The sequence below is a fragment of the Leishmania martiniquensis genome, chromosome 30 (assembly GCF_017916325.1).
Source record: "Leishmania martiniquensis isolate LSCM1 chromosome 30, whole genome shotgun sequence".
Taxonomy (NCBI): domain Eukaryota; phylum Euglenozoa; class Kinetoplastea; order Trypanosomatida; family Trypanosomatidae; genus Leishmania; species Leishmania martiniquensis.
Window position 1 is genome coordinate 360490 of NC_090165.1, and position 25200 is coordinate 385689.

General features: G+C 59.1%; 6 protein-coding genes across 6 annotated transcripts; all 6 read left to right on the top strand.

Moving 5' to 3' along the window:
• LSCM1_03734 (uncharacterized protein) lies at positions 1-3486 on the top strand (the record flags this gene model as incomplete). Its single annotated transcript, XM_067321267.1, has 1 exon — positions 1-3486. The coding sequence occupies one exon, from the start codon at positions 1-3 to the stop codon at positions 3484-3486; it is 3486 nt and encodes a 1161-aa protein (XP_067176635.1).
• Positions 3487-10172: 6686 nt separating this feature from the next.
• LSCM1_03735 (uncharacterized protein) lies at positions 10173-11096 on the top strand (the record flags this gene model as incomplete). The annotated part of the gene is made up of 1 exon (XM_067321268.1): positions 10173-11096. The coding sequence occupies one exon, from the start codon at positions 10173-10175 to the stop codon at positions 11094-11096; it is 924 nt and encodes a 307-aa protein (XP_067176636.1).
• Positions 11097-12606: 1510 nt separating this feature from the next.
• On the top strand, positions 12607-15192 carry LSCM1_03736 (uncharacterized protein; the record flags this gene model as incomplete). The annotated part of the gene is made up of 1 exon (XM_067321269.1): positions 12607-15192. The coding sequence occupies one exon, from the start codon at positions 12607-12609 to the stop codon at positions 15190-15192; it is 2586 nt and encodes an 861-aa protein (XP_067176637.1).
• A 4511-nt stretch (positions 15193-19703) lies between these two features.
• Positions 19704-21323, top strand: LSCM1_03737 (uncharacterized protein; the record flags this gene model as incomplete). The annotated part of the gene is made up of 1 exon (XM_067321270.1): positions 19704-21323. The coding sequence occupies one exon, from the start codon at positions 19704-19706 to the stop codon at positions 21321-21323; it is 1620 nt and encodes a 539-aa protein (XP_067176638.1).
• A 1792-nt stretch (positions 21324-23115) lies between these two features.
• LSCM1_03738 (uncharacterized protein) lies at positions 23116-23400 on the top strand (the record flags this gene model as incomplete). The annotated part of the gene is made up of 1 exon (XM_067321271.1): positions 23116-23400. One exon carries the CDS (start codon positions 23116-23118, stop codon positions 23398-23400), a length of 285 nt encoding a protein of 94 aa, XP_067176639.1.
• A 1002-nt stretch (positions 23401-24402) lies between these two features.
• On the top strand, positions 24403-24945 carry LSCM1_03739 (uncharacterized protein; the record flags this gene model as incomplete). Its single annotated transcript, XM_067321272.1, has 1 exon — positions 24403-24945. The coding sequence occupies one exon, from the start codon at positions 24403-24405 to the stop codon at positions 24943-24945; it is 543 nt and encodes a 180-aa protein (XP_067176640.1).
• Positions 24946-25200: the final 255 nt, after the last annotated feature.

A 25200-nucleotide genomic window follows, 5' to 3' on the forward strand; every position in this document is an offset into this window, starting at 1 on the left:
ATGCTACCCGCAGCGGCTATTCTCACGGAGCAGTCCTCGCACAGCTCCACGTCAAATGGCTCCTCGCGGCACACCCACAGGAAGTCATCGGCGACGACTGCGGAGGCTGCCGCTGCCACTGATGCCGCTTCAGGCGGCACAGCGAGAGAGTCGCCGCCGCTACTAAGGAACAGCTCCTCCACTGGCGGCGGTGGCGGCTCCTCCTCTAACACTGGATGCGTGCGCTGGTGCATGAACGTTGCCTTGCAGTCCTTCACCGGCGAGCCCTGGGCGGTGACGCTGCAACCGGCCGCCGAGGATGACTTTGTGCTCAGTGGGTCTTTCCATGGTCACCCCGCAGAATCGACTGTCACTCCGCCCTCCTCGAACCTCCTCCGTCCCGTCACCACGGCGAACGCGGCCGCCAACAGGATCTGCGAGGCGCTTCAGCAGGTGCAGAGGTCGGGTAGCGAGACGGTGTGTCGGTGCAGCAACGAGGGGGATTCTCCAGTTCAGAGCCAAGTGGGGACGCCCACAAGCCCCTCCATGCTGCGCAGTGGACTGCAGCTCGTCGCGATCGACTATAGCGCTCCTCAACCGCAGTTCCCTGGCGGCCCGGTGGTGGACGCAGCCGTCTTTGGCTATGATCCACTGAGCGAAGACAGCGTTGCGCTGCACCAGTGCGTCGCGGCTGTGAACAGCCCACCAGTGACGTACGGCGTGGACGATTTGCTGGGCCGCATTACCAACGTGGAGTTCATTGCCGAGCAGTGCGGCCCGGAGGAGGCTGCAACGGGAGTGCCACTGCAATACAGATTGGCGTCCTCCCTTGAGCCGATGCTGAATGCCACACTGAGCCCAGCCATCGCTGCCGTTGTGGACCACTGCGTCAGCTCGATCGTGCTTGTGTACGGTGCAACGCAGGAGATGAAGCAAATGGGGCTGATTGGCACCCCGGAAGCGTGTGGACTGCTTCCGCATGGCATTCGCGCATTGATGGAGCGCTTGCTGGAGCGCAGCGAGCGCCAGCTGTCGAAGGCGGCCAGCTCAAACAGCAGCTCAAAATCGATCGGTGATCGGGCTGTCTCAGCGCCAGACAATTCTGGCGCGAACGACTCGTCGTCAGCTCCGCCACACGCGGCGGGGAGCGCTTCGCCGACGAGTGGTGACGCTGATGACGCTGTATCGTGCAGCGACCGCACCGAAGGCGCGCACAGTCACTCTGCTGCCTCGCAGTCGCACAGTTTCGTGCTCCCGTCTATCGGTTCCCGGTGCCACCGATTTGTGCGGATGGAGGCTACCTTCATCGCTTTCGACTCGACCAACGTGGTGGATTTGCTGGATCTCTCAAACAAGCATGCGGAGCTCGTGCTGAAGCTCGCGCCCCCGCCGACACCCTCGGCGTTTGAGGAGAAGACGGGCGATGTAAACTCGGCGACCAGCTCGTCTGCTACAACGGACTCCTTCGTGCTCAACGCGCAAGCCATGTCGGTCGAAAACACGAACGACGCCCTCTCCGCGCTCGATGTCGGCCTGGAGAACCTATCGCGGGCGTTGGAGTTGGCTCTCCTGCTGTCGGAGTCGGGCTCGTCCTTACTCTTTTCACTGACGGCCTTTACCGATACATGCCGGTGCGCGACGATGCACGTGCTTTGCCTTGCCGAAGACCCGGCTGCGCAGACTTGGCTGGCTTCGACCGTGCAGGCTCGCAGTCAGGCAATTCCACTCGGCGAGGAACAGAGCTGGGCGTCTATCCAGAACACCCCGATGCCGCCGCCGCTGCACCATCACGCAGCGACGATGCTTGTACCAGTGCTCTGCTTCGGCAACATGTTCACCTCGGTCCTCATATGTGCGTACAACTCCATCACTGCCCTTGGCCGGCTGAACCGTGACCTGACCTTTGCCGTGACGGGATACCGCATGCGCACGATTCCGCGCGTGACCCTGGCAAGCTCGCGGCGGGGCCCGAAGAAGCTGCCGCCATGCTGGGAGGAGTACTTCACGAACGACGGCCGACGCTATTTCATTGATACCGCCACGCAGACGACCACTTGGGAGGACCCGCGCTTAGTTTATCCGCATCGTTCCACTCGCTCCGGAGGCTCATCGGGCAACAGCCCCAGCGGAAGCAGTGCAGGCGGTGGTAGCGGCAGGTCGAGTCGTAGCGGCAGCCACCACCACCGTACCAGCCGCATCGGCCTGGGGCCAGGAGACAAGGACTTTTTGGCGAACCGTCTTCAAGATATGTACAGCGGTATCGCTAGTATTGCGGGCAGCAGCGGGAGCGCCCAGCAGCAATCTAAGAGTAGTGGGCAGCTCCTCACCCCAGGCATCTCCGCTTCATCCGAGGGCCGACTTGATATTGGTATCGTCGTCGTAGACACGATGTGCCGACCTCGCGTGCTGATCAACTCACAGAATCCGCAGTTCGCCTTGCAGTATCACGAGCAGGAAGAGGCTCTGCGTGCGAAGCAACGGGAGTTGGAGGAGGCCGCGGTGGAGCTACAGCGGAAGGCGGAGTTGAAGGCAAAGGCAGCAGCTGTGCCAACCAAGGTCTCAACGGAGGCTGAGGGGGCCGGGCCAGCAATCGTACCGGCCACTGAAAAGGTGGGCGAAGTGGGGCGAGCGAATGCCGATGGTGCTGCTCCTACGCGGGCTGTGGACCTGGCCGACTCTTCTCCCACGCCATTGCGGGGAGAGACTGGACTGGACGACGTTGATGCCGAGGTAGCGCTGTGCCGCCACGGCTCGGTCAGCATCAAGGACTTCATGTTCGAGGACGAGAGCGACGATGGCGAGGCGGGCGGCACAAAGCAGATTTTAGAACCTGCCACTGATTTCAGACAGAGGGCTGAGCCCATCGCGTCCGCTGTCAACACGGACGATGCCGATGGGGTCGAAAGGACGCAAAGCTGCAATGCCTGGAACGCCGAGGCGCGCTTCTACGCCAACGCGCTGCAAGAGCAGATTGCTGGGGTCGCCGAGATGAGTGTGCCGAGTGACGCATCATCGAGGGATGCCTCCGTGACGGCGTCAGCGCTGGGGAATACGGCAGTGCCAGCAGGCAACAGCGGCACCGCAGCCGCTGCGTCTGCTGGCTACAGTACCAGCGCCATCGGCGATGCTGCCCCCATCAGCAACATGATTTCAGCGACTTCTCCAGAGGAACACGATTTGGAGTCGCTCGTTGACCAGTTTACCACCTTCTATAGGAGAGCTTGGGAGCTCCAACAGCGGGTGATCGAGCTTGAGTCAGAGCTGAAAAAGTGGAAGCCAACTGTGCTCTCGTCAGCGCCGCTGGCAACGGCAGCGGCAACGACGGTCTCGGATGCAGACGCACCTGATCTGGTGCAGCGCATGCTCAAGGCGGTGGAGCTGTCACCGTCAGCGGAGGTGCGAGCCGCCCTCACGCCGATGCTGGCATGCCCCGCGCCGACCGCGTCGGTGGTGCTCGAGGCGTTTAGCGAAGCTCTTCGACTTGCAGCTCAGGCCACCCACCCCTGAGGAAGGGTGTGCTAAGATCCGAAACAGAAAAAAAGAAATCAGAAGCCACCCGAGCGAGTGAGAGGCAGAGAGAGGAGTGGAACGGATACGTGTGCTTTCCCTCTCTAAGGCGTCTTTGGGCGCGCTAATCTCTGTGTTTCTGTGTGTGTGTGTGTGCACGCCTTTGTCTTCATATTTTTTAATTTTCGCTACCCTCCCTCTTCCGGTGTTTCGTCTTGTGCAGTCGTGCTGATCTCGAGTCTTGTCGAGGGGTTTGCTGTCGCGACCCTTTTCGTCCCTCCCTCCCTCCCTCCCCCTTTTTCGTTTCATAGCCCGATTGCCGGTATTTCGGGCTTCGCCTTGTGGCTCACGCGAGTCTTTGTCCGTGCGACCTGATCCCGCCTCTGCCCCCCCTCCCCCTCGCTGCCACCTTTCAGCAGCAGCAGATCACACACACACATGTAAATGTACACACACTCAGACACGGGCGGCGGCAGGGTTATGGGTGCCAATGCACGTGGGGGCACCATTTCGTGACTCTCAATGCTTTCCGCTTTCACATTCGCCGCTTTCTCTCTCTCTCCCCTTTTCCTTTCGAACACGCACCTGTGCGCGAACGCGTATGCGCTGCTGAGGGGAACGGCTGTACGATTGGTGGGGTGCTGAAGTGTTGCCGTTTTGTGATGTTACGCATCGCGGAGGCCAGCATTCGGATGACAGATAGAGGAGTATACGCCTACGCTTATGCTGTGGGAAAACATGCACGCCCTGCAGAGAGGCTCCTCTTTCGTGCTTCTCGCTTTCGACCTCCACCTGCTTTCGTCTGAGGCGCTCTTGCTCGTTCACCCTCCACCCTTCTCCCTACCCTCTGTCACTGCATGCGTATGCACCGGCACACAAGTTTCCTTCCCCCCTTTTTTCCATATTGGCTGGTTGAGGCGCGTGCGCGAGCGTGCGTTCAGCGCTGTGCGTCTGCCCTGTCGGGCTTCATATCTCCTGCTTGTACATATTTATGTTGCTTTAAACGAGTGTGTGCATTTCCGCGTACTTCTCCCTTCTCCCTTTCGGCTCTTGCTCGCGGCACCTCAGATACTTCGCAGGCCGGCGATGGGACCAGAAGAGATGGTGCACTGCTGCAAAGGGTGATCGATAGGCAAACAAACACAGAGAGAGAGCGGGAGGGAGGGAGGGAGGGGGAGAGAGCGAAAGAGCGCTGCCACACATCATGTAAAAAAAGACCTCCCCTCCCCTCCCTCTTTCTCTCTCTTACTCGGTGATTCTTCGTCTTACCCCTTTTTCTGTTGTCCACCTCCTCCACCCTACTCCTCCCCCATCACCCTACTGCTCAGGCGCCACGAAGCTCTTCTAAGTGTGTGTAAATATATGTGTATGCATGTAAGTCTATATATCTAAGCGTCTGTGTGTGTATTTATTACACCTGTGTAAGTGTGTATGTGTGTTTGTGTGTGAGCGGGGGGGGCGTCTTCATCTTCCGTCTTGTTAGCCCCATACGTAGCCCAAAGTGGTGCCGATCGCTTTAAGCGAGGGAAACTGTTGAGTCACACCGACGGCGGTGGCAGCGCGTGCACACATCTCAATGGAGTGCAGCCGGAAAATCGAAACAGAGAGATGGAGTGAGGAAAAAGGGTGGCTGCCTTTTTTATTTTCGTGTGACGTTCGGCGTCTTTCCGTTCTATACGTCCACGTCGACACATACAACTGCAGCTGCTTTTACCTCCGCCCTCCTTGTACCATCCCATCGTCACGCTAGTGCATTTGGGTGGTGGTGGTGGTGACGGGTGGAGGGGGCATACCATACGCGTATCGTATTGCTTTGAGCTTGAGCGGACAAGCCTCCGCTTTCATATTTCCTTTTGTTTTCGCATAGTGTGCGAGGCGAAGCGATCCCTTTACGAGTGCGTGTGTGTGTGCTAGCGTGTGTTTTGTTTCTTTGGAAAAGTACGCGGTGTCGATGCGAAGGCGGTAAGACTGCGAATATGCATACATATTTATATATATATGTCTGTGTGTGCATGTCAATACAATGGACTAGCATCGCTAACAGGAAAAAAAAGAGAGGGAGAGGCGAAGACCGGAAAGCAGGTGACTGGAGGTAACTGGCAAGCATACACGCATCAACACACACACACACGAGCCGTCCACTGGAAGGGAAACGGCTCAGGCGAAACGAAAGCGTTGGCAAAGACTGCCATGTGATCTGGGCGCATCTTCGGTGGGCGGGGAAGGGAGGGGAGTGTAGTGCCTGCATCACGAGAGGCGCACCCTCGGGTATTCGTGGCTGTGCAAGGGGTAACAGTTCCAATCGATTCAGATGGCCTTAGCTGGCGAAGCGGCTGCACGTGAAGTCTGCGAACGTGTTGTGTGCTTTTATCCCATCACACCTGCCCAACTTGGAGGAAAAGATGACGGGGCTCTATGAGGGGAAAGGGTACACGGTGGGGGCGGGACAGGGATGGAGCGGAGAGAGGGCGCCCAAGGCCTCGGCAGGATTGACGCAACTTCGAGAGATGAGAATGTGCTGGGGGACGGAGCAGCAGCGAGCGTGCACATCCTCTGCACTTCCGTTCACCTCCTGCTGCGCCTTGTAGAGCCCACTCCAGAAAAGTGGCAGCGACGCCAGCGGTGCCCGCTCGCCACCATGACGGCCTGAGGAGGCCGACCGAGGCACATCGTGAGAGAGAGGGAGGGGGGAGGGCGGAAGCCACTGTAGAGGCCTGCTAGAGCTTCACAGCTTTCTTCTTTAGCGAAGACCTGCAGCGCCCTTTTGTGGTGTATCCTTCGAACAGCGCTCTGCGCATGTTGCGCGGCTTATTCCCACTCCTCCTTTCGCATCTTTTGAGGGGGGCGATTGGGGTAAAGATTCCTCGACTTCTTTTTTTTCGTTGTGACCCAACAGCCTCTCTTATGCGCACCCCTCCCACTTTTGTGGCCCTGCCCCATATCGCTGTTGAACCGCGCAGAGAGGATAACGTGTGAGGCGTGCAGGCATCAGTTTTTTTACCTCATTTCTTTTTGTCTTGCTTTGCGCACCTTTGCACGTACAACCCTGCAACATATTCTGCTTATAGAGGCTCCCTTCTCACTCTCTCTATAATGTACGTGGAAGGGGTCCTCCACAGTTGCACTTGCGCGCGCTCCGTAGGCGCCTGTTCCCTCAGCCTTCCCCTCTTCTCTGGTCTTCCTCCTCATCTTCCGATAGAGCACCCCCTTTTTTGTGCCCGTTCCCGGAGCAGAGGCGTCTGCTCTTTCCTCGCAACGCCATTGTGCTTCTGCGCCTCTCTCTGTGTGCGTGGTGGGTGTGGGCACGCTGTTATTCTCCTAAGCATTCTTCAGCCAGTCTGAGACCCTTTTTTCCACGTGCTCTGCGCTATCCAACCTGCTGCCATCCCATTCTGTTCGAGTGTGCCTTTCCTCTCCCTTTCTTTCTGTGCAAGTACGTGCTCGACACAGCATCCCTATCTCCTCCCTCCTGCTTCTTAGCGACGCCACCGTCGCCGGTGTGTTGCGCAGACGTCTTCCTGTGCATGTACGTGTATGCGCCCTTGTGCGAATGCCCTTCTCGCGCTCCTGTTCATGGACGAACGGACATGCTCTATTCTACCGGGCGAGCCCTGCTCACTGCACACAGGCATGACGACGCTAGCGCCTTTGGGCATACACAGAGTGACACTGAGCGCATTCTCTGCCTCGTCTGCTTGGACAGGTACCGACATCCCCATAAATTTATGCTTTTACCGACATTATTCATGAGCACTGCGCCTGAAAGCACACCTCGACACATGCTGGTTGGGCCGTCCCTCTGCCCCTCCCACTTTCGGTGCTCTGTCCTCGTTGCAGCGCGTCGGTTCTGACCAGTCTTTCCTTCTAATGACGAGGAAAGGAGGTGTCGCCACACACACACACACACCTCTGAGGTGTGTGTGTGTGTGTGTGTGTGGCGACACCTCAGGGGGCCGCTGGCCCTGCGCACGCGCTGTGCGGGGGGATGCCGAGCAGCACCCCATTCACCATCCCCCTGCCAGATGCCGGGCCAGTTCCTCGCGGTGCCGCAGGGCCAGCTGCCTGCGGCGTGTGGGGGGTGAGGGAGGCCAGTGTGATGCATCGCTGCTGCTGTCAGTGATGGGGTGTGGTGGATGGCGCTACGGCGGAGAGGTCCGCACGGTCGATACGATGGGGCAGGGTGCCAGCGTGACCCGGGCATGCATAGCGCTCGCCCCGCCCTTGCATTGCCTGGTGGCGCGGCGTGGGGAGGGGGAGGCCGAGCCACACGCCAAAAGGGCGCACCAGGCGGCGGTCGGCAGAACGTGAGCAGCTGCGGGGCGACGTGCGATTCGCCGATCAGGGAGGCGGGGAGGGCAGAGATCGGCGCAGGAGCTCCGCGCTTAGGTGGTCGAGTCGGCGCACCGCTGCAGCGCGTGCTTGCTCGGCTGCCTCACGCCACGAGGCTCTAGGGCCTGCGCGTGCGTGTGTGTGTGCGCGCGCACGACAGGACTGGGCCAAGGGGGCGGCCGAAACAAGGCGTTCAGACTCGCCTGCTCTTTGGATGAAAGAGAATTCAGGACGCGAAAGGACAGCTCAGCGAAAAAAAATTCGGCGTCTTTTTTTCTTGCGTTTACACCGTCTTTTTCTTTGTACGGGTGCGTGTGTTCTTACCTCTCCACCACAGTTGTTGCCTTACTTTCGCCCACCCTACTCCTCTTCCTCTGAATACGGCGCGGCTACCCTGACGGGGGTGACCTTTTCGTCTCTCTTTTTTTTTTGCAGTGCTGGAGATCGACTACGTTTTTTTTTTGTGTGTGTGTCTCGCCAGCTTACCAGCCTTTCCTCACTTCTTCACTCCTTCCACCCGCGCTTGAAGTGCGTGTAGGAGGCCACGAGCGTGTGTGTGTGTGTGTGGCCCACACGCCTCCCCTCTCCCTCCCTCTTTCTCTCTCATGCCACAAGTCTCTACACATATCTGTCACCTCTTCTGTCACCTTTTTTTTTGTTCGTCAACTGTTTCTGTTTTTGTTTCGTTTTTTTTTTTCACGCCGGCAGTGGTCGCCCGCTGCGTGTGTGTGGTGTTTGAACGGCGCACGTGTGCTGCCGCTGGCTAGTGCCATATTCTGTTCACCTCTGCGGACTGGACGACCCATCTCGGCGCTGTTGCTGCTGTGCGCGTTATGGCGCTCGTCGTACGCGGTTTTGTATGCCATTGCTGTCTTTGGTACCCATCGCACAGAGGAGCATCTCTCTCTCTGGATGGAGCGTATCGGTGTATGAAAGCTTTTGTGTGTGCGTGTGCGTGTGTCTAGAGGGATTATCGTGGATATCGGTGAAGAGTTGAAGGGCATGGTAAGTGGAGTGGTGCCTCGTGGCGACGGGTCGATCGAGAGAGGAAAGTGAATGCCTCTTGTGGAGAGACAGGGGGGGCGCCATGTGCTGGATGGGGCGGCCCTTGACCCCTCTGCCAACGAGCAGCACCTGAGGTATGCACTCTTACCGCCTTTTCATCGTCTCGCCTATGAACGCAAACGCGGCCGAATTTGTTCTCCAGTTGCTCCTTCCTCTCGCCCATCTATGGCTCCCCCTCCCCACGTGCACACGTCTCTTTTTTTTTTCCTGTCGTTCGTTGCCTTCTTTAACTCTTTTTTACAGACAGAGTTTCATTGAGTGCGCTCAACTGAATCGCGACGCACGGTAAGCGAAGAGGAACGAAAGAGAGCAGGGATGGCAAGAGGGAAGCAGAGCGAAAGTGCCGAAATCGCCGAATCTGAAGAAAAACAAAGGCCGAGTGTGGTCGCTGACTTTTGATTTTCTTTTATTTCGCTGTGCCTGTGCGCTACGGAGCAAGAGACAACATTCTTCACCCCCCCCATGCTCATGACCGCCGACGTGGTTAGTGGGGGGATGGCTAGCGCGATGCTGGCCGCGAACCTCTTGTTGCGCTGCCTCTCGCTTCCACCCCAGCCCCCCCCCCTGGGGACTGTTTTCCTTTGCCCTTTTCGCATGATAGTCGAGGGGCCTTTGCGCTAATATGTTGGTGCAGGGCGCGACGCGTGTTGGTGAGAGGCGAGAGGCGGCGAGCCATCAAAGGCGCAGAGTGCATTCGCCTCAGTGACCGGGGCTTCGTGCATGCCCTGCAGCCATCGCAGGCAGCACTCATTCATGCTGACATTGACTTCCGCGAGCACGGCGCAATCCTTTCACTTTCTCTACCTCCGTTTTTTTTTCTTTCCGCTGCGTTGGCCATTGCGGCAGTGCTAGGATGCGGCTGCGTCGCCTTCGACTGCCACTCTTCCTTCCGCTCTTCCCTCCACCACGTCTCTCCTTTCCCTTCGTGCCCCCAGCGGGGAGGTCTTGAAGCTCTTTTCTGCTGCTGCTCCTGGCTTTGTCTTGTGGGAGTAGAGGCGCGTGAGTGCTGGAGCGAGGGCGTGCAGGTGTCTGTGTGGACATAGGCGTGCGCGCACACAGAGCCTTAGCCCCTCTTCACTCCTCCTCGAACGCTATTCTCCAGTCCCAGCTCTGTAATCTGCCTTCCTCCACGAAAGGAATCTACAGCCTGCGCTGCACGGCGGCGGGTGCAATCGCTGCGACCAAGACAGTGTGTGCTTGCTCGCTCTCCCCCTATCTTTCTCAGCCTTGTCTACCTTCCCGGTGGGCGTTTCTCAAACATCTGGAACTGAAGTGCAAAAAAAAATAAAAAAATGCAGGCCCTCTCGAAGGATCTCCAGCTTTACACCAGCGGTAATCGCCGCCGCCCTCCGCTTCTCTATGAGCCGAGGAAGGACCTTCTCTCGCCCCTTCTTGTGCAGCTGTTTGAGGAATGCGACTGCGACGCGGAGACGAGAGCCTTCCTGGTCTCTACCCGAAGCATCAGCGTGGTGAAGTTGATGCTGGCAAACTTGCTCTCTGTCTTTGTTTCACGCACCACTGCGTGCGGGATCGCTGGGCGCGGCGCGATGTTCGTGTACTCGACGGAGCAGATCCGGCGCTTGCTGCGACCGCCGCAGGCGCCACTGACCTCCCCGTTGCCACCGGACTTTCAGTTCGAGAGCCTCCTCGACATCGGCGCCGGTAACGGCGGGGTGACGTCAAAGGTTGCTTTTCTCTTCAAGAAGGTGTACGTGACAGAGTTCTCGCTGTCGATGCGGTGGCGGCTGCGTCGCCTCGGCTACGAGGTGCTGCCGCATGAGGACCCCTTTCACATGAACACTCCAGATGCGCTACTGGAGCGCCGCTACTTTGACGTGATAACGTGCAACAATGTGCTCGACCGTGCCGACAGGCCGAGGACAATGCTGAAGGAGATGCGGGAAGCGCTCAAGCCGAATGGCTTCTTGGTGCTCGCGGTCGTTCTGCCATGGTGCCCCTTCGTCGAGAACGGCACGCGGCAGAAGAGGCCCAGTGAGGCTCTGCCCATGGAAGGTGGGGAGTGCTGCCGTGGTGCCTCGTTTGAGCAATCGTTACGGAAGCTAGTCGAAAACGTCCTGCTACCGATGGGCTTTGAGCTAGTTCGCTGGACCAGGCTTCCGTACCTGTGTGAGGGCAGCCTCCGGAACGAATATGCGGTGCTGAGCGACGCTGTGCTCATCTTGCGCAAGATGGACGGTTTTGAGAGCCCTGAGTAGCCGTGCTCTTTTCCTCATCACCACCCTGTCATCCGTCCCCGCCCTCTTTCACTGGAAGGAGTGACGAGAGAAAGGTTGGGAAAAGGGGATCTGCTCCTCATTTCGCTGTGCGTGTATGTGTGCGTATGTGTGTGTATCTGGTCAAACATCAACCGCTTGCCCTCTTCCCCCTTTCGTGATCGCCTCTTCTTCCTCTCTCCTTCGGTGGACGTTTTTTTTTTGTCTTCGTATCGCACTCTCGGTTAGTGCAGCTTCCCCCCTCCCTCACACACTCACAGCATTTCATGTGAAACTGTGGGTGGTCCTTTCTCTGTGCAGTTTGGCCCTCTCTCCTTCGCACTTTTCTGAACCCTCATCGCCACATTGGGAGATGCTTGTTGCGGGACCGGATGGGAGGGAGAGGGTGGGGGAGAAGGGGGCGGATCGGGCTGTCAGGAAGCTCAGAAGGCGATGAAAGGCGAAGAAAGATGCAGAAGAAAAAAGGGCAGGGATGGGAAAGCCTCGATAACGTTGAAGCCGGCTTCCCCAGAGAAAGAGGCAAGCAGTAGCACAAACACCAATACAGCATCATGCCTGCCAGTTGGTGACTGTGCTCTTCTGCGGTTCCTCCGCCTCCCTTTCCCTTCTTTCTGCGCGCGTGCCACAGCGCTCTTATTATTGTGTTGGCCTGCGCGGGCGGGCGGCGATGTCGATGTCTTTTTCCCCTTTCGTCATTGCTCTTTGCTTGTTGCTCTTCTCGTGTGCGGCGCACGTATATGTGGGCGGGTGTGATGCGCCTGTTAATAACGATGCTGGGTCGCTGTGCGTAGCTGTGTGATGAAGGGGAACTGTGAAGGCGTGCGCGTTAGAAGAAGAGGCGAAAGAGCACAAAGAAAAATAAGACAGAAGCGAATGAAGGGTGACACAGGAGAGCGAGAGGGAGCGACAGCACATCGGTGCCGAAGAGCAGCAGACATTTCCATGTCCAATGTGCGAGATGTGAGCGCGCGCGCGTGTGCGTGTGTGTGTCTCCGTGCCTGAGTGTTCGGATGTGGTGCTCTCATGTCTACTGCGATCACTGGTCAGGCTGCGCGGCCTCCTTCCCTCTCCCTATTTCTTCGCCCCTTTCCCATGAGCACCTCTGTTTTGGCCGCCGCTGCCTTTTACACCTTTTCCCTCACCCTTTCCTCCGCCTCCGCCTCCCACACAGTAAAGGAGATAAGCTGTTGAGATCCAGGCGAAATACACCTTTGCCAGAGGCTCCTCGTGGGAAGAAGCAGAGCCATCGCCCCTCCTCCGACTCTTCACCCCCTCCCGCCTCATCGCAGAGTCGCTTGCGCCACGGGCGAACGGAATAGTCTGTGCGAGAGTAAGCATTGACATCTGTTCATTTTTTCCCCCTCCCTTTTGTGTCGCTCTCTAGCCCGTGTCGATCGTCTTCGCTACGCCATCCATCGGTGCAGCTGTTGAGAGCTCTCTCACCGCCTCGTCCACACCCGTCTGAGGAATAGATACACGCCGGCGCAGGACCATGAGTGCGCCTCCGATGCCACCGGGCAAGATGCCCCCGCGACCGCCGGGGATGAAGGTGATGCCGCCCATGCCCCCTGGCTTCAAGGCCCCGGGCCATGGCGGGCCAGCGCCGCCGATGCCTCCTGGTCGTGCTCTGCCGCAGCCACCCGGCATGCGCGGTGGTGGCCCACTACCGATACCGCCGATGCCGCCTGGTATGGTGAAGCATGGCCCGCCGCCACCACCGGGCGGCGCATCCACATCCGTTGGTGGTGGCCCGTACCCTCGCTACCCTATGCCACCGGTCCACGGCGGCGGCGGCGGCGCCCCCTTGCCCCCGACGGGAGGCGCACCACCCGCGCCACCGCAGTCGTCCGCGCAGGGTGGTCCACCGCCGCCAAGTGCACCGCGCTACCTGATGCCACCATCCACTGTCGGAGTGGAGGTGCCGACTATCTCTCCCTACGCCGCGTCGGGCGCCCCTGTGCCATCATCACAGTCGCCGCGACCTCAGCAGTACCCCCCGCAAGACCCCTACGCTGGCGATCGGGGCGGAATTTACCCACCAGGGCGGTACAATGACGACCACGAAGGCGGTGGCCGCAATCGGCGCCACGGTAGGGGGGAGCGCGGTCACCGTGGCGGTGGTGGGCGTGAGCGTGGCGGTGACCGTCATGACCGTAGCGAGCGTTCCGAGCGGAGTGGTCGCCGTGGCGGCGGCCGTCACCGCGACGAGGCCCCTCGCAACCCGCCGATGCGTGATCCAACCAACACCGTGTGGGTCGGCAGCTACGACCCGGCCTTCCACTCGCGGAGCATGCTGTGCCGCGCGTTCTGGCCATTCGGTCGCGTCATGGAGATATCGATCCACGATGGTAAGTCGTACGCGTTTGTACACCTGCGGCGCACTGAGGAGGCCAAAGCCGCCGTCGATGCTCTCATCGAGAGCCGCGAGTTGGGTGCAGCGATATTTAACTACAGCAAGATGCACGATTACACGGAGGAGGAGATGAACCTGCCGCATGATCCCTCTGTTGTGGAGGAGCCACCGGTCACCGATCCCGCTCCGGCACCAGCGCCTGGGGCCCGTCGTCAGCGCGACTTTGACGGCGGCCGTGATGACCGTGGGCCGCGTGAGGCGGAGTATGGCCGCGATGCACCGGCGCCGCCGCCGCGCCGCGCGCGGCACGAACGGGAGGCCAAGGAGCCATCTAACGTGCTGTGGGTGGGCAATCTTGTGCCGTACATTACGAATGAGAAGCTGACCGAGGTGTTCGAGGTGTTTGGCCCCATCTCGAGCGTGTCCCGTCTTGGCCGCTCTAACATGGCTTTTCTGCACTACGAGACGGTAGAGCAGTGCACCATGGCTATCGAGACGATGAAGGGCAGACCGATTGAGGGGGTCATGCTGAGCTTAAACTACGGCCACGACGCCCAGCACGCGAGCGACGCAGCTGGCGGTAACGGTACTGGCGCAGAAGGGCCGGCGGGGATGGGCGGACATAACCACGGCAATGTCCCCCTCACCGCCGACGGCATCCCTGTCAACGAAACGCCCACGAACATCATTTACCTCGGCCATCTTCCCGCCGATGCGGAGGCGAAGGACATCGAGGATCTATTCGTGCCCTACGATGGCTTCATCTTCAGCAAGTTCGTCAGTAGCAATGGGATCGGCTTTGGACACTTCGACTCTATCGAATCTTCTAGGGTGGCGCGCGTAGGGCTGTCCAATGCGATGATAAAGGGGACGCCGATCCGTGTGAGCTTCGGCAAACATAATCACACCTACACCATGGCTGACCGGCGCCGCATCGGCGAGCCGGCGCTCGACAACGGCGGTGGCGAGTTCAACTTGGACGCCATGATGCGTGGCCCCGGCGCTCAGCTGGATGGAGCCACTGGCGCTCTGGTGGCTGGGGGCTACGGCGGCGGGGCGGGTGCCGGCGGGGCACTGATTCTACCGGCTATGGGCGGCGGCGCTGCGGGAGGCGGTTTCGGCGGCTCAGACGGCAATGTGTACGCTCGAAAGCGCGAGGCACCGGAGATGACCTTGGACAACCGGCTGCAGTCACTCTTGGGCAGCACTTACAACAACTGCGGTGCCAGGGGCCTCGAAATCAGTCCTAGCCAAATCCAGGCAGTCTGCCAGCTGGTGGACAACTGCGTCAGCGAATCCGCGTGCGAGACGCTCCGGCAGGCGCTCATACTCTACTCCCCGCTGCGCTCTGTCCATGTCTTCAACGTGGTGGCAAAGCGAATGAAGGAGTTCCCCGATGACCCACACAAGCGCCTCTTTGTGTTGTACGCTGTGACGCATGTGCTACTTGGGGTGTCGACCGAGTATGTTCCCTTCACCGAGGCAGCTCTCAACGCCTACCTCATGGTGCTGTTGGTGGCGAGTGAGGGACAGACAAGCAGCGGCATGGATCGCCTGACGTTCATCATCGAAAGCTTTCAGCAGCACCCGTTCATTGAGAAAAAATCCAACGCTGGAAAGGAGTACGAGGGGCAGTTTCGGGCACAGCTGGACGAGATCACGAACCGTGCGAAGGCCGAGCAAGATTTGCGCATGTTGGCAGCACGCCGTCGCCGCCGCAACTGACCACGTACTGCACCTTCCCTCGCACTTGATCTCTCTTTCGCCACTGCGGTCGTCGGTTCGCGTCCTGTGGGTGCCTTCTTCATCTCTTTTTGTGTAAGTGTGCATGCTCGTGAGTGCGAGCCTAAGCTGCGTATGAGTTGCTTTTTTTCTTTCGGGCTCTCTTCTGAGCATCTGTCTCCGTCTCGCCTACTCCCTCTTCGTGTTTGCTGACGCCTTTGCACAGCTGTGTGCGTGTGTGTGTGTGAAGCCCCCCTTCAGTGGCGTGTTTTGGTCTCCCTCTCCCTCCTTACGTGACGGCTTCAGCAGGTTCTTTTCCCCTTTCCCTCCCCGTGTGTAGACACATACGCACACGCACACGCACATGCACACACGCGAGCTCGATAAGCAACGGCGTCAGAAAGAAAAACAAAAGAATGCGCAACGAACGTCAAGCCATCAGTACGCGAGAATTTGGAAGGCCCCTGCTGGGCCTCAAGTGGCCCGTCTCTGCGCAACGAAACGTGAAGCGAAGGCTCCAGTCAAGTGCGCCTATCCCCTTTCTCACCTCTTCCCCCTCTTCCCCACCCTCCGCCCTGCTGCGATGCCGCCTTGCGCGCACATTCGTCGTATGCACACCATCGCCGCCTTTTCTACTTTCCTTCACTCTCCCTCTCTGCCACCTCCTTCCAGGGCCTTTTTTGCCCTCCCTTCAGCTCTGTGCCTCTCCTGTGGCCCTTCCAGTCTTGTGGACCCGCTTCGTTCGAGGTCTACGATGACAAACCGTTGCACCCTCTCGCCCCCCTCCGCCTCCTCCTCCTCCTGCGTTCCTTTCCTCGCGACTTATCCCGCTAGACCTGATGTAGACACCTTCCCTCATCTCGATGCCTCACCTCGGAGGAGGGGCCAAACACACACACAACACACACACGGGCGCACACGGGCTCGGTGTAATATGCGTTTTTGCCAATGAGCTCTCGATTGGCTCTCGCAATGACTTTCTCTCTCTCCCTCCCTCTCCTCCCTGCCGCACACTCCTCTCGCTCCCGTGCGGTACATATCCTCGCAGCTTTGCCTTTCGCCTCTTTCGGTGGTACCCCTTGGACAATCCCATCTTCGCCTTATTGCCTCGTCGCCGACCTACTCCGATGCGTGCCCTCGGCGTTGCTCCTTGTGGCCGTGACCAGGCAGGCGAACACAGTAGGACTCGCCGGGTGCCCTCTCTTGACCGACACCGCGCATCCACCCCTTCTCCTTTTTTTTCCTGAGCACATGCATCAGCGACGCCACCTGACGCACGGCCATCACGCATCTGGGTGCGTTGTGCGTCGCTGCGCTGAATGAGTTCACACAAGACGGTACACTGTGCACAGAGCACTGCACAGCCACGTTTGAAGTGGCGCGCACATCCCCCCTCTCTTCCCCGTGACAGTGACGGCACCCCTTGTCCCCCCTTTGAGTCTTTCTATGCTTCCTCTTCAAAGGTCAAGTACGGTTAATCGTGGCACTTCGCACTCATTTCTATAGAGGTTGTTGTCATCAAGGCCGTACGAGATGCGCCGATTTTGTGGTACAGCGGGTGTGTGTCGGTGTGTGTGCGTGGTTACCCTTGAAGATGCGCGTGAAGCGCTTGACGGGTGACCGACCGCTTCTCTCAGCCTTTCGGTGGCTGAGCACACGCGACCACTTTTGGAGGCGTGCAGCGCAGCAAGAGGGAAAAGGACAATAGCGACGACGCATCATTCGCAGCGACTAGGTGCCTATGGATGTCTCTTTAGCGGCATACACACACACACCACATACACACAACCAAACATAAAGCTACGTGCGCCGCTCTAGCTCAACTACACACACGCGCCAGTGAGACGGCTGCTTCGTGGCATTTCGCTCAAAGGCCGCTGGGTGGCATGTGAGCAATGTTGTATCCACATTTTTTTTTGCCCTTTTCCAGTGGCGCTGCGACCCCTCCCCCCTCTCGTGAACGCTTGCGCAGGCCCGAGTGGGCAGCGAGGGGGGATTCTCCCGGATCGCTTACCGGCACTGGCTGGGGCCTTTGCATGCATTGGTCTCTGCCTGTGGGAATGCGCGCGGCTTTGCGCGTACTGGCGTGGTGGGGTAGCGCACGCTGCATCAGTACAGCGACGTCACCTTAACGAGTGGTGATGCCTGCTGGCGATGCCAGCTAGAGTTGCCTCTTCTGTCTTGTTGTAAATGTGTACTCCGCTTTGCGTGCTGTCGTTAGCACGTCGGAAGGAGAGAGGTCGGGGGTAGACGGGGAGCGCGGTGTGGTGCCCTTCCCTTCACCCTCTTCCTTCGCCGCGATGCAGCTTGTACCAACCAGCTTCCCATCTCTGCGAGGGCTCGTGTGTGCTATTGCGCGCTCGAGTGCCCGCGCATATAGATGCAGTGGAGTCAAAGTAACGAGCGAGAAGTCGGAGACGGTCGAGGTGACCCCTCCCCCTCTCGTGAACGCTTGCGCAGGCCTGAGTGGGCAGCGAGGGGGGATTCTCCCGGATCGCTTACCGGCACTGGCTGGGGCCTTTGCATGCATTGGTCTCTGCCTGTGGGAATGCGCGCGGCTTTGCGCGTACTGGCGTGGTGGGGTAGCGCACGCTGCATCAGTACAGCGACGTCACCTTAACGAGTGGTGATGCCTGCTGGCGATGCCAGCTAGAGCACGTGGGATGCGGCGGTCGCTGATTTGCGCGTGCGAGGAAAGGGGGTAAGGATGGCTTTTTCTTTCTGTTACGGAACCGCTTATTTCTCTTCTCGACCGGCAAAGGCAGGCGAGTGCGCGGGGAGTACGATGAACGTGCTGAAAATTGTGACAGCGGGCTCGTATAAGGGAAGGTGGCTGGCTTGGGTGTACACAGGTACAGAGGCGGTACATCAGCAGAAGATGTTGCTCGAATGCAGAAGGTGATACGATTCCGCTGCTGCTCCGATGAGGATGGGCTTCACGCTCTACTGTTTGTGTGAAGGGCTACTGGAGAGGCTTACCATGCCTAGCTGAACGTTTCTGCTTGTCCGAGAAGTGTGCGACGTGAACGCGTGCTGCATTCTGTGCTTCTGCGGGAAGGGGGGAGGTAGGTGGTGATGGCGAGCAGCTGCCGGTGCCCTGAGCACAGCGATTAGGGCTTTTACACCTCCTTGGAGTCTACACAGCGCGCTGCACATCTTCTATTCATTGGCCCGGTGCGTCATGTGGGTGTTGGGGGCAGCACTGGTGAATGGGAGATGAGCGGAGAAAAAGAGGTGTGCGCTGAGGCAGGGCTTGCGTGCTGCTGCTCTTATGAGTGATGTGCCGAGCATAAGACGCCGGCGAACCGTTTCACACGAGCTCTGAAACCACCTGAAGATGTTGCAACGCCAAAGAAGGCACAGCTACTGACGAAGGGCAGGGATGAGCCGCCGAATGAAGGGGAGGTGGCGATCGTCGGGAGAACCCCATTGCTTCAGGGTCGGACTGAATGACGTAGCGCGTCTATGCCCATATTCGTTGGCGTATGCACTGCCTCTGTCTCTGTCGCCTGCGCGGCTGCCCCCCCCCCACCGTAGGTTTTTTTCGTCAACTCGCTCCTCTCCACTCGGCCACCGTCGCGGCAGGGGTTGCGCTCTTCCACGGGCCCACCTCTGTGAAGTATGGTGCAGGGAAAAGCGCACGGCGCTTGCATGCAGGACCGTCTTTCCGTTCTTGCTCTCCTATCCTCACCTTACCTTCTCTGCGCTGCACACATGCGAATGCCCCACGCGGGGCTCTTCGCACACTGTGGTGCGCTCATGCGGGACTCGGGAGAAGATAAATCGGAACGTGCAAAAAAAAAGACGAAAGAGAGCACCGACACGAAGCGAACCAACAAGAAAGAGGGAAGGCAAGACGAAGGCGACCGGGAATCGGTGTAGTGCGGCCGTGCCCTACATCGACTGCGTGGCCATCGCAGAGCGTGTGGGCCTCTATCTCTTGAGGGGCTTCGATACGTCAGCGGGTGGGCATCCGCTTCGTGCGCGACGGACGCTCTGTGCCTTCGCTCTTCCCTTTGCTACTCTCTCATCACCTTTTCGTTACCGTCGTCTTCCACTTCTCAGCGCCCCTCCCCTCACCCCCACTCTAAAAAAAATAAAAGAGGCACAGAGGAAGAGAAAGCGGGATGGCGAACAGCAACGAAAAAGAAGGAAGCGAAATCAGCGACGGTACTCCGCCATTTTCGCAGCTATTCATGTGTTTGCTGCGCTTCGCAGCACACGCGGTGAACTCCCCCCTCTCCACCCATCTCTCTCTCTTTCGCCCTCCTCCCTTCCCCCCTCACTCCACGAACACTGTCCACAGGTACGGCGCATACACGTGCTGTAACTTCCTGTTTTTCAGTTTTGCGTTCCACTCTCGTGCCCGCTTCTATTCGCGGCTCCTTCAACGCTTCTCAGGCTCATACATTACCCCAACGCGCCGGCCCACCGAACCCCCTCCCCCTTCCCCCCGACACAAAGACGCTTTGGAGAAGCCGAATCTATTCCCCTTTTTCTTTTTACACGACGCGATGTTCAGCAATCAGGATAAGAAAGGCGCCAAGCAGGCCGTCAGCACCAAGGCTGGCGCTGAGCGTCGCCAGCGTCAGCTCATGTCTGTGCGCCACAAGGCTCACGGCGAGGTGATGAAACATCTGCGCGCCGAGGATCAGGAAGACCTTGACATGCTTGGTGGTAACGGCGGCGTGGCGCCTGTATCCAACCCGGAGGATGTCTGGTCCTACGACGCCAGATCTACACCCGCTTCGGTGCCCTTGCAGCTTCTTCCAACCCTTGTGAACATGTGCATGAACGGGCCGACAGACCGCGAGGTGTTTCAGGGGACGTTGCTGATTCGCAAGATCCTCTCCGTCGAGAAAGACCCGCCGTATGACGCCGTGACATCGAGCGGCGTTGTGCCGCACCTGGTTGGGCTGCTGCAGCGGGAGGACTACCCGGAGCTGCAGTTCGAGTCTGCCTGGGCCCTCACCAACATCGCTGCAGGCACGTCGGAGAACACGATGATGCTCGTCGCGTGTGGAGCGATTCCGCGCTTCGTAGCGCTGCTGGGGTCGCCGAACGCGGACTGCCGCGACCAGAGTGCGTGGGCCATCGGCAACCTCTCTGGTGAAGGCGCGGCCTGCCGTGATGAGGCGCTGAGCCACGGCGCCATGGTCGCCCTGCTGAACGTGCTGAGCGTAAAGGATCAGCCGATTCACGTTCTACGCAACGCCACGTGGGCTGTGTCGAACTTGTGCCGCTGCAAGCCGCTGCCGCCACTGGAGCGTGTGGCAATCGCGCTGCCGACGCTCGTGGATCTCCTCAACAGCACTGATGATCAACTCATTGTGGATGCTGCGTGGGGTATCTCGTATATCAGCGACGGCCCTGCAGAGCGTGTGCAGGCGGTGCTCGAGGCCGGCGCTGTGCCGCGCATTGTGCAGCTGCTGTCCGTCCCGAGTACGAACGTGAAGCTGCCAGCGATTCGCATCATTGGCAACATTGCCGCTGGCACAGACGAGCAGACGCAGGTTATCATCAACAGCGGTGCTCTACCGGCCATGGCCGAACTGCTGCGTCACCCAAAGCGCGCGCTGCGCAAAGAGACGTGCTGGACCGTCTCCAACATTGCTGCTGGCCAGGCCTACCAGATCGAGGCGCTCGTGAACTCGAACGTTTGCATCCCCATCTTGGAGTGTCTTAGCGCGCCGGAGCTTGACGTGAAGAAGGAAGCGGTGTGGACCATTGCCAACATAACCTTCTGCGGCTCCGTGGCGCAGGTGAAATACCTCGTCAACATCGGCGTCATTCCGCCCCTGTGTGAAGCGCTGCGCACGTATGACCCCAAAATCGTGACAGTTGCCCTGGAGGCGGTGCAGTGCTTCCTCCAGGTCGGTGAGGACGAGAAGACGGCAGGCGGCACAGAGGAGAACATTGTAGCGAAGCAGGTGATGGACTGCGGCGGTGTGGACTCCATCGAGCAGCTCCAGACGCACGCCGACAAGAACGTGTACAACATTGCGCTTCAGATCCTCGAGAGCTTCTTCACGACAGAGGACGAGACAGGCCCAATGGACGGTGCGATGGGCGCCGGCGTGGTGGACTTCGCGCAGGGAAACGCCAACGTCGGCGGCAGTCAGTTCAGCTTTTGAGAAAGCATAAAGAACGTGTCGGGGGCCTGAGAGGCGGCGTCTGCGGATGAGGGTACTGAGTGGTGTGTAAACGACGACAGAGTTGGACAGCAGATGCTAAAAGCAGAGAAGGCTGCTGAGCCGGATGGTGGGAAAGAGAGAGGGAGGGAGGGAGGGGCGGCGGCGGCGGCGTAGAGGGGAGAGAGGAGACGTCTGGGCGCCAGTGATGTCTCTTCTAGCGGTTCGTTGATGAATGAATTCGGCGGTTCTTTGCCGTCTAAGCGCGCTGTTTTCCTTTTTTTTGTTCCCCACGTGCTGAACCGTTTCATGCCCGTTCGTGTCCCTGTGAACGCCGTTGTTGCTGTGGCCACCGTTGCTTCCATGCTGACCTCCCCCCTCTCTCTCGCTCTCTCTGCGGTTGGATCCCTTCAGCAAAGCGGGTGTGCTGGAGCCCCGGCGGGTGGGGCGAGTAGACAGCGGCGAGGCGCTGCGGGAATGCAGCGCAGAAACCCATGGAAAGAAAAGGGGGTAGCGGGCGCCTGCGGCGGTCCATGACGCTGCAAAGATCGGCGAAGCCGTGGGCTGGCGGTGCGTGAAATACTTCGTCATAATACAGCGAAGAAAGGAAGGACAGGGGGAGGGACGTGTGAGGGAAGGGCTTGAAGGGTGGTGGTGGTGGTGCTGGTGGCGCGCGCTGTGCGTTGCTTGCATGAACTCCAAGGTCGCTTCCTGCTCCTCTCCGTGCCGGTACGTCTTTCACCTCTTTTTCTTTCCTCTGTCTCTTGCCCCCACTCACTCACTCGCTGTCGCGGGCGCGCGCTCTGCGCACCAGCCTTTGGCTGCTGCATGGCCTACCCCTTCCTCTCTACGCCGACGTGTTCCCCCCATCTCTCGCCATCCGCCCGCCTCGCCCTTTTTTCTCTCTGCTCGTGTGTGGACGTTTCATGCTGCCGTCTGGGCGCGAAGGTTTCGCTTCCTCCGTTGTGTATTGCGGCGAGAGAACGCACGGAGGAGGTGAGGAAGGCAATGACAAGAGGACAGACGAAAAAAAAGAGCCCTGTCAGCTGCACGCCGTCCTTCCCACGCGCACCACGGAGGCCGTTCTAAGGCGGAGGAACGCGGTGCCGTGCATTGCTATGCAGTAAGTGTTATGTAAGTGTCTGTCTCTGTTTGGGTATTCGTGCCTGCGTCTTTTTTTTGCCCCCCCCCCCCTTCCCTGTTTCTGTTCCCTCTGTACTTGGCACATCCCTCTCTTGCCTCCCACCTCAGATGACGTATGTGCGTGTATGTCCGGTTGTGACCATAAGTACCTCTTTAAATAGTCTTTGCCGCGTTTATCCCCCCTCCCCCTCACGCCACCTGCCTGTCCGCTCGCCTCCCCTTTGGCACTGCTCTTTATGCCCCTCCCCTTGCTTTCTTCATCGAGGAGAATCGGCGTTGGGCGGTGGTAAGGCAGGGAGGGTGAGATGGAGGGGGGGCAACGCTGATGGCCATGCATAACGAAGGCTGACCAACAGACGGGAGTGGCAAGCGCCCTAAATGTTTTAGAGAGAGGCGTACACACGGATGTGTGTGTATATATGTATTTTTGTGTGTGCCTCTCTGAAATGTCTCGGTTGCTCTCTCTCCTCTCGTCGCTTCCAAAGGAAGACACACACACACACCTCTAGAGGTGGCGGAGATCAGTGAGGGGCACATCTTGCTGGTCCTCCTCTTCGGTACCGCTTTGCATTTTTCTGTTCGCTGTACTCGTCAACTCGTCCGGTCGTCGCAGACTGCTTTTTTCCCCTCTTCTTCGAAGAGCCTTTTAGGGATGGCACACCTTGTCCTTCGCATTGTGCGCAAGGTGCGCACCTTCAGCTTCACGGTGAGCTGCCGTAGCCACCCGTTCGCCTGGTACGCTGGCCTCTGCTGCGCGCTGTTCGGTTGGGCCAATTATGCCCAATACAAGCGCCTCGCGCCGATGTTTCCAAAGTATGAGCGCTACCTGACGGAGGAGGGCGGGCGCATGTTGGAGGCGAAGCGACAAGAACTTGCGGAGGTGAGCCGGTACAACAACATGGTGGGAGCTATGCGAAGGGACCTTGCTCGCAAGTAGGCAAGTGGGGGCCATTGGAGCCCTGAGACAGTCATGCGCGAGTTGCACATGCGCGCTTGCATGCTTTACGACACAAAACCAATGAGGACGCGTACCAATGCGCGGGGGCGGCGTTCTTTCACCCTGCTGCGGATACGCCTTTCCCCGGCTGCCGTGCGCTCACCTGCACTGCACGGAGGCAGTCCGCTGCTGCCTTTTCTTTGAGTGCCATCCATCGAGAGGGTGCCCTGGGTGTCCTAAGGGGACGCGCGGTGAGTGGTTATTCGCAGATGAGCGGCCTTCGAGCTGATACCGACACTCGCACGCATTTCCGCTGAGGAAGAGGTGCGTTTATAAGGTGTCTGTGTGTGTGTGTGCCTCTGCAGAAGGGAGGAAGAGTTGACTGGGGCCCCTCTCTCGAGGCCACTGGTGGATGCATACGCCCTAAGCGATGAGGGGACTTCACGTTACCCCCAAAACAAGACGCCGGAGGAGAGCAGAGGAAGAGAGAGGTGGCCGTGGAGCTCCTCTTTCGGCCATCGCACACCCAGCTAGCAAGGCTGGGTGATGAGTGGCTCAGTGAAGATGTTGGCCGAGGCTGTCTTCGTGTCGTATTCGGTGGCTCATCTGCAGTGCTTTTCTTGCATCTTGCATGTGGATACAACGGACGCGGTTACCGGCATTGGACTCTTCCTCGGGTTCGGGGGACGCGACCTGACACGCACGGTGCGTTTGCCTTCCCGTCGAAGTGCTCACCGCCTCCACTTTCCTCTCCCTTCTCGCTTCCTCTGACGTCTTTTCCTGCTTCATCACAGGCGCAGAAGCGAGGGCCTTTCCTGCGTCGTCGTTGAATCGCGTTCGCCAACTCAGCGGGAGAGGGCGTCCAGACAGAAAGGGACGGCGAAAAGAGGGTGTACCACACCTTTCTTTCAGTTCGTGGAGGGGCCTACAAGCGGCGTCTCCCTTTCAGGCGGAAGGTAACTCACATCAGACCACTTGCGCGGACGGAGGGGGAGGAGGGACATGCGGCTACTGTCGCTACGGGAGCTTGTCGTGCTGTTCGACACCCAGCTGCAGCAGTTGACTCTGTCGCACCTCGCACGCGGATTTTTTGCATGGCACACGGCAGTAGTGTCTGTCGCGAGTCTGGCAGTTTGCGCCTCTCTCGCTCTGGCCACACACAGCGACGCTGCTGCGCTGTTCAGACCAGCCCCGCTGCTCTTCACGAGCTTCGCATCATTCGCTGCCCTCTCGGTGCTCACTTTGATGACGCTGACGCTGCTCTACCGTCTGATAGGCGGACGCTTCGACTACTCACCGCGAGCGACTGGGTACGTCGTGGACTGGGTCCTCGACACCGTTTCTCGTCCTCTAGTGGAGGACACGGTGCATGTGCTGTTCGCACCAAACATGCGTCGAGAGCGTGGCGTCTTCTTCACATGCTTGTGGCTTGTTGGTGAGATCGGCAAATACCTTTCGTTTTGGCCTGCCTGCACATTGGTATCGATGCTGTGGTGCGGCTGGAGCGTGAGGGGTGCGTGGCGCGAGCACCGGTGCGCGGGCTAGCTGTTAGTCTCCTGTCTATTGCACGCCGCCATGTACTAGATAACGGAAGTACCCCTCTTAATGTGTCTTCGTGTGTGTGCTTGTATGGGCAAGATAGTCGGGCCGAGGGGAAGGCTGGGTGACGCTCAGACTGACGTGTTGCGCGGTGGAGAAGGCGCCTTGGAAACGAAATGAGAGAACAGATAAAGGGCGCCTCTTTGTGCACGTCTGACAATGCGCGCCGCGTACTTGGCCGCCTCAGCAGCGGCCGGTTCA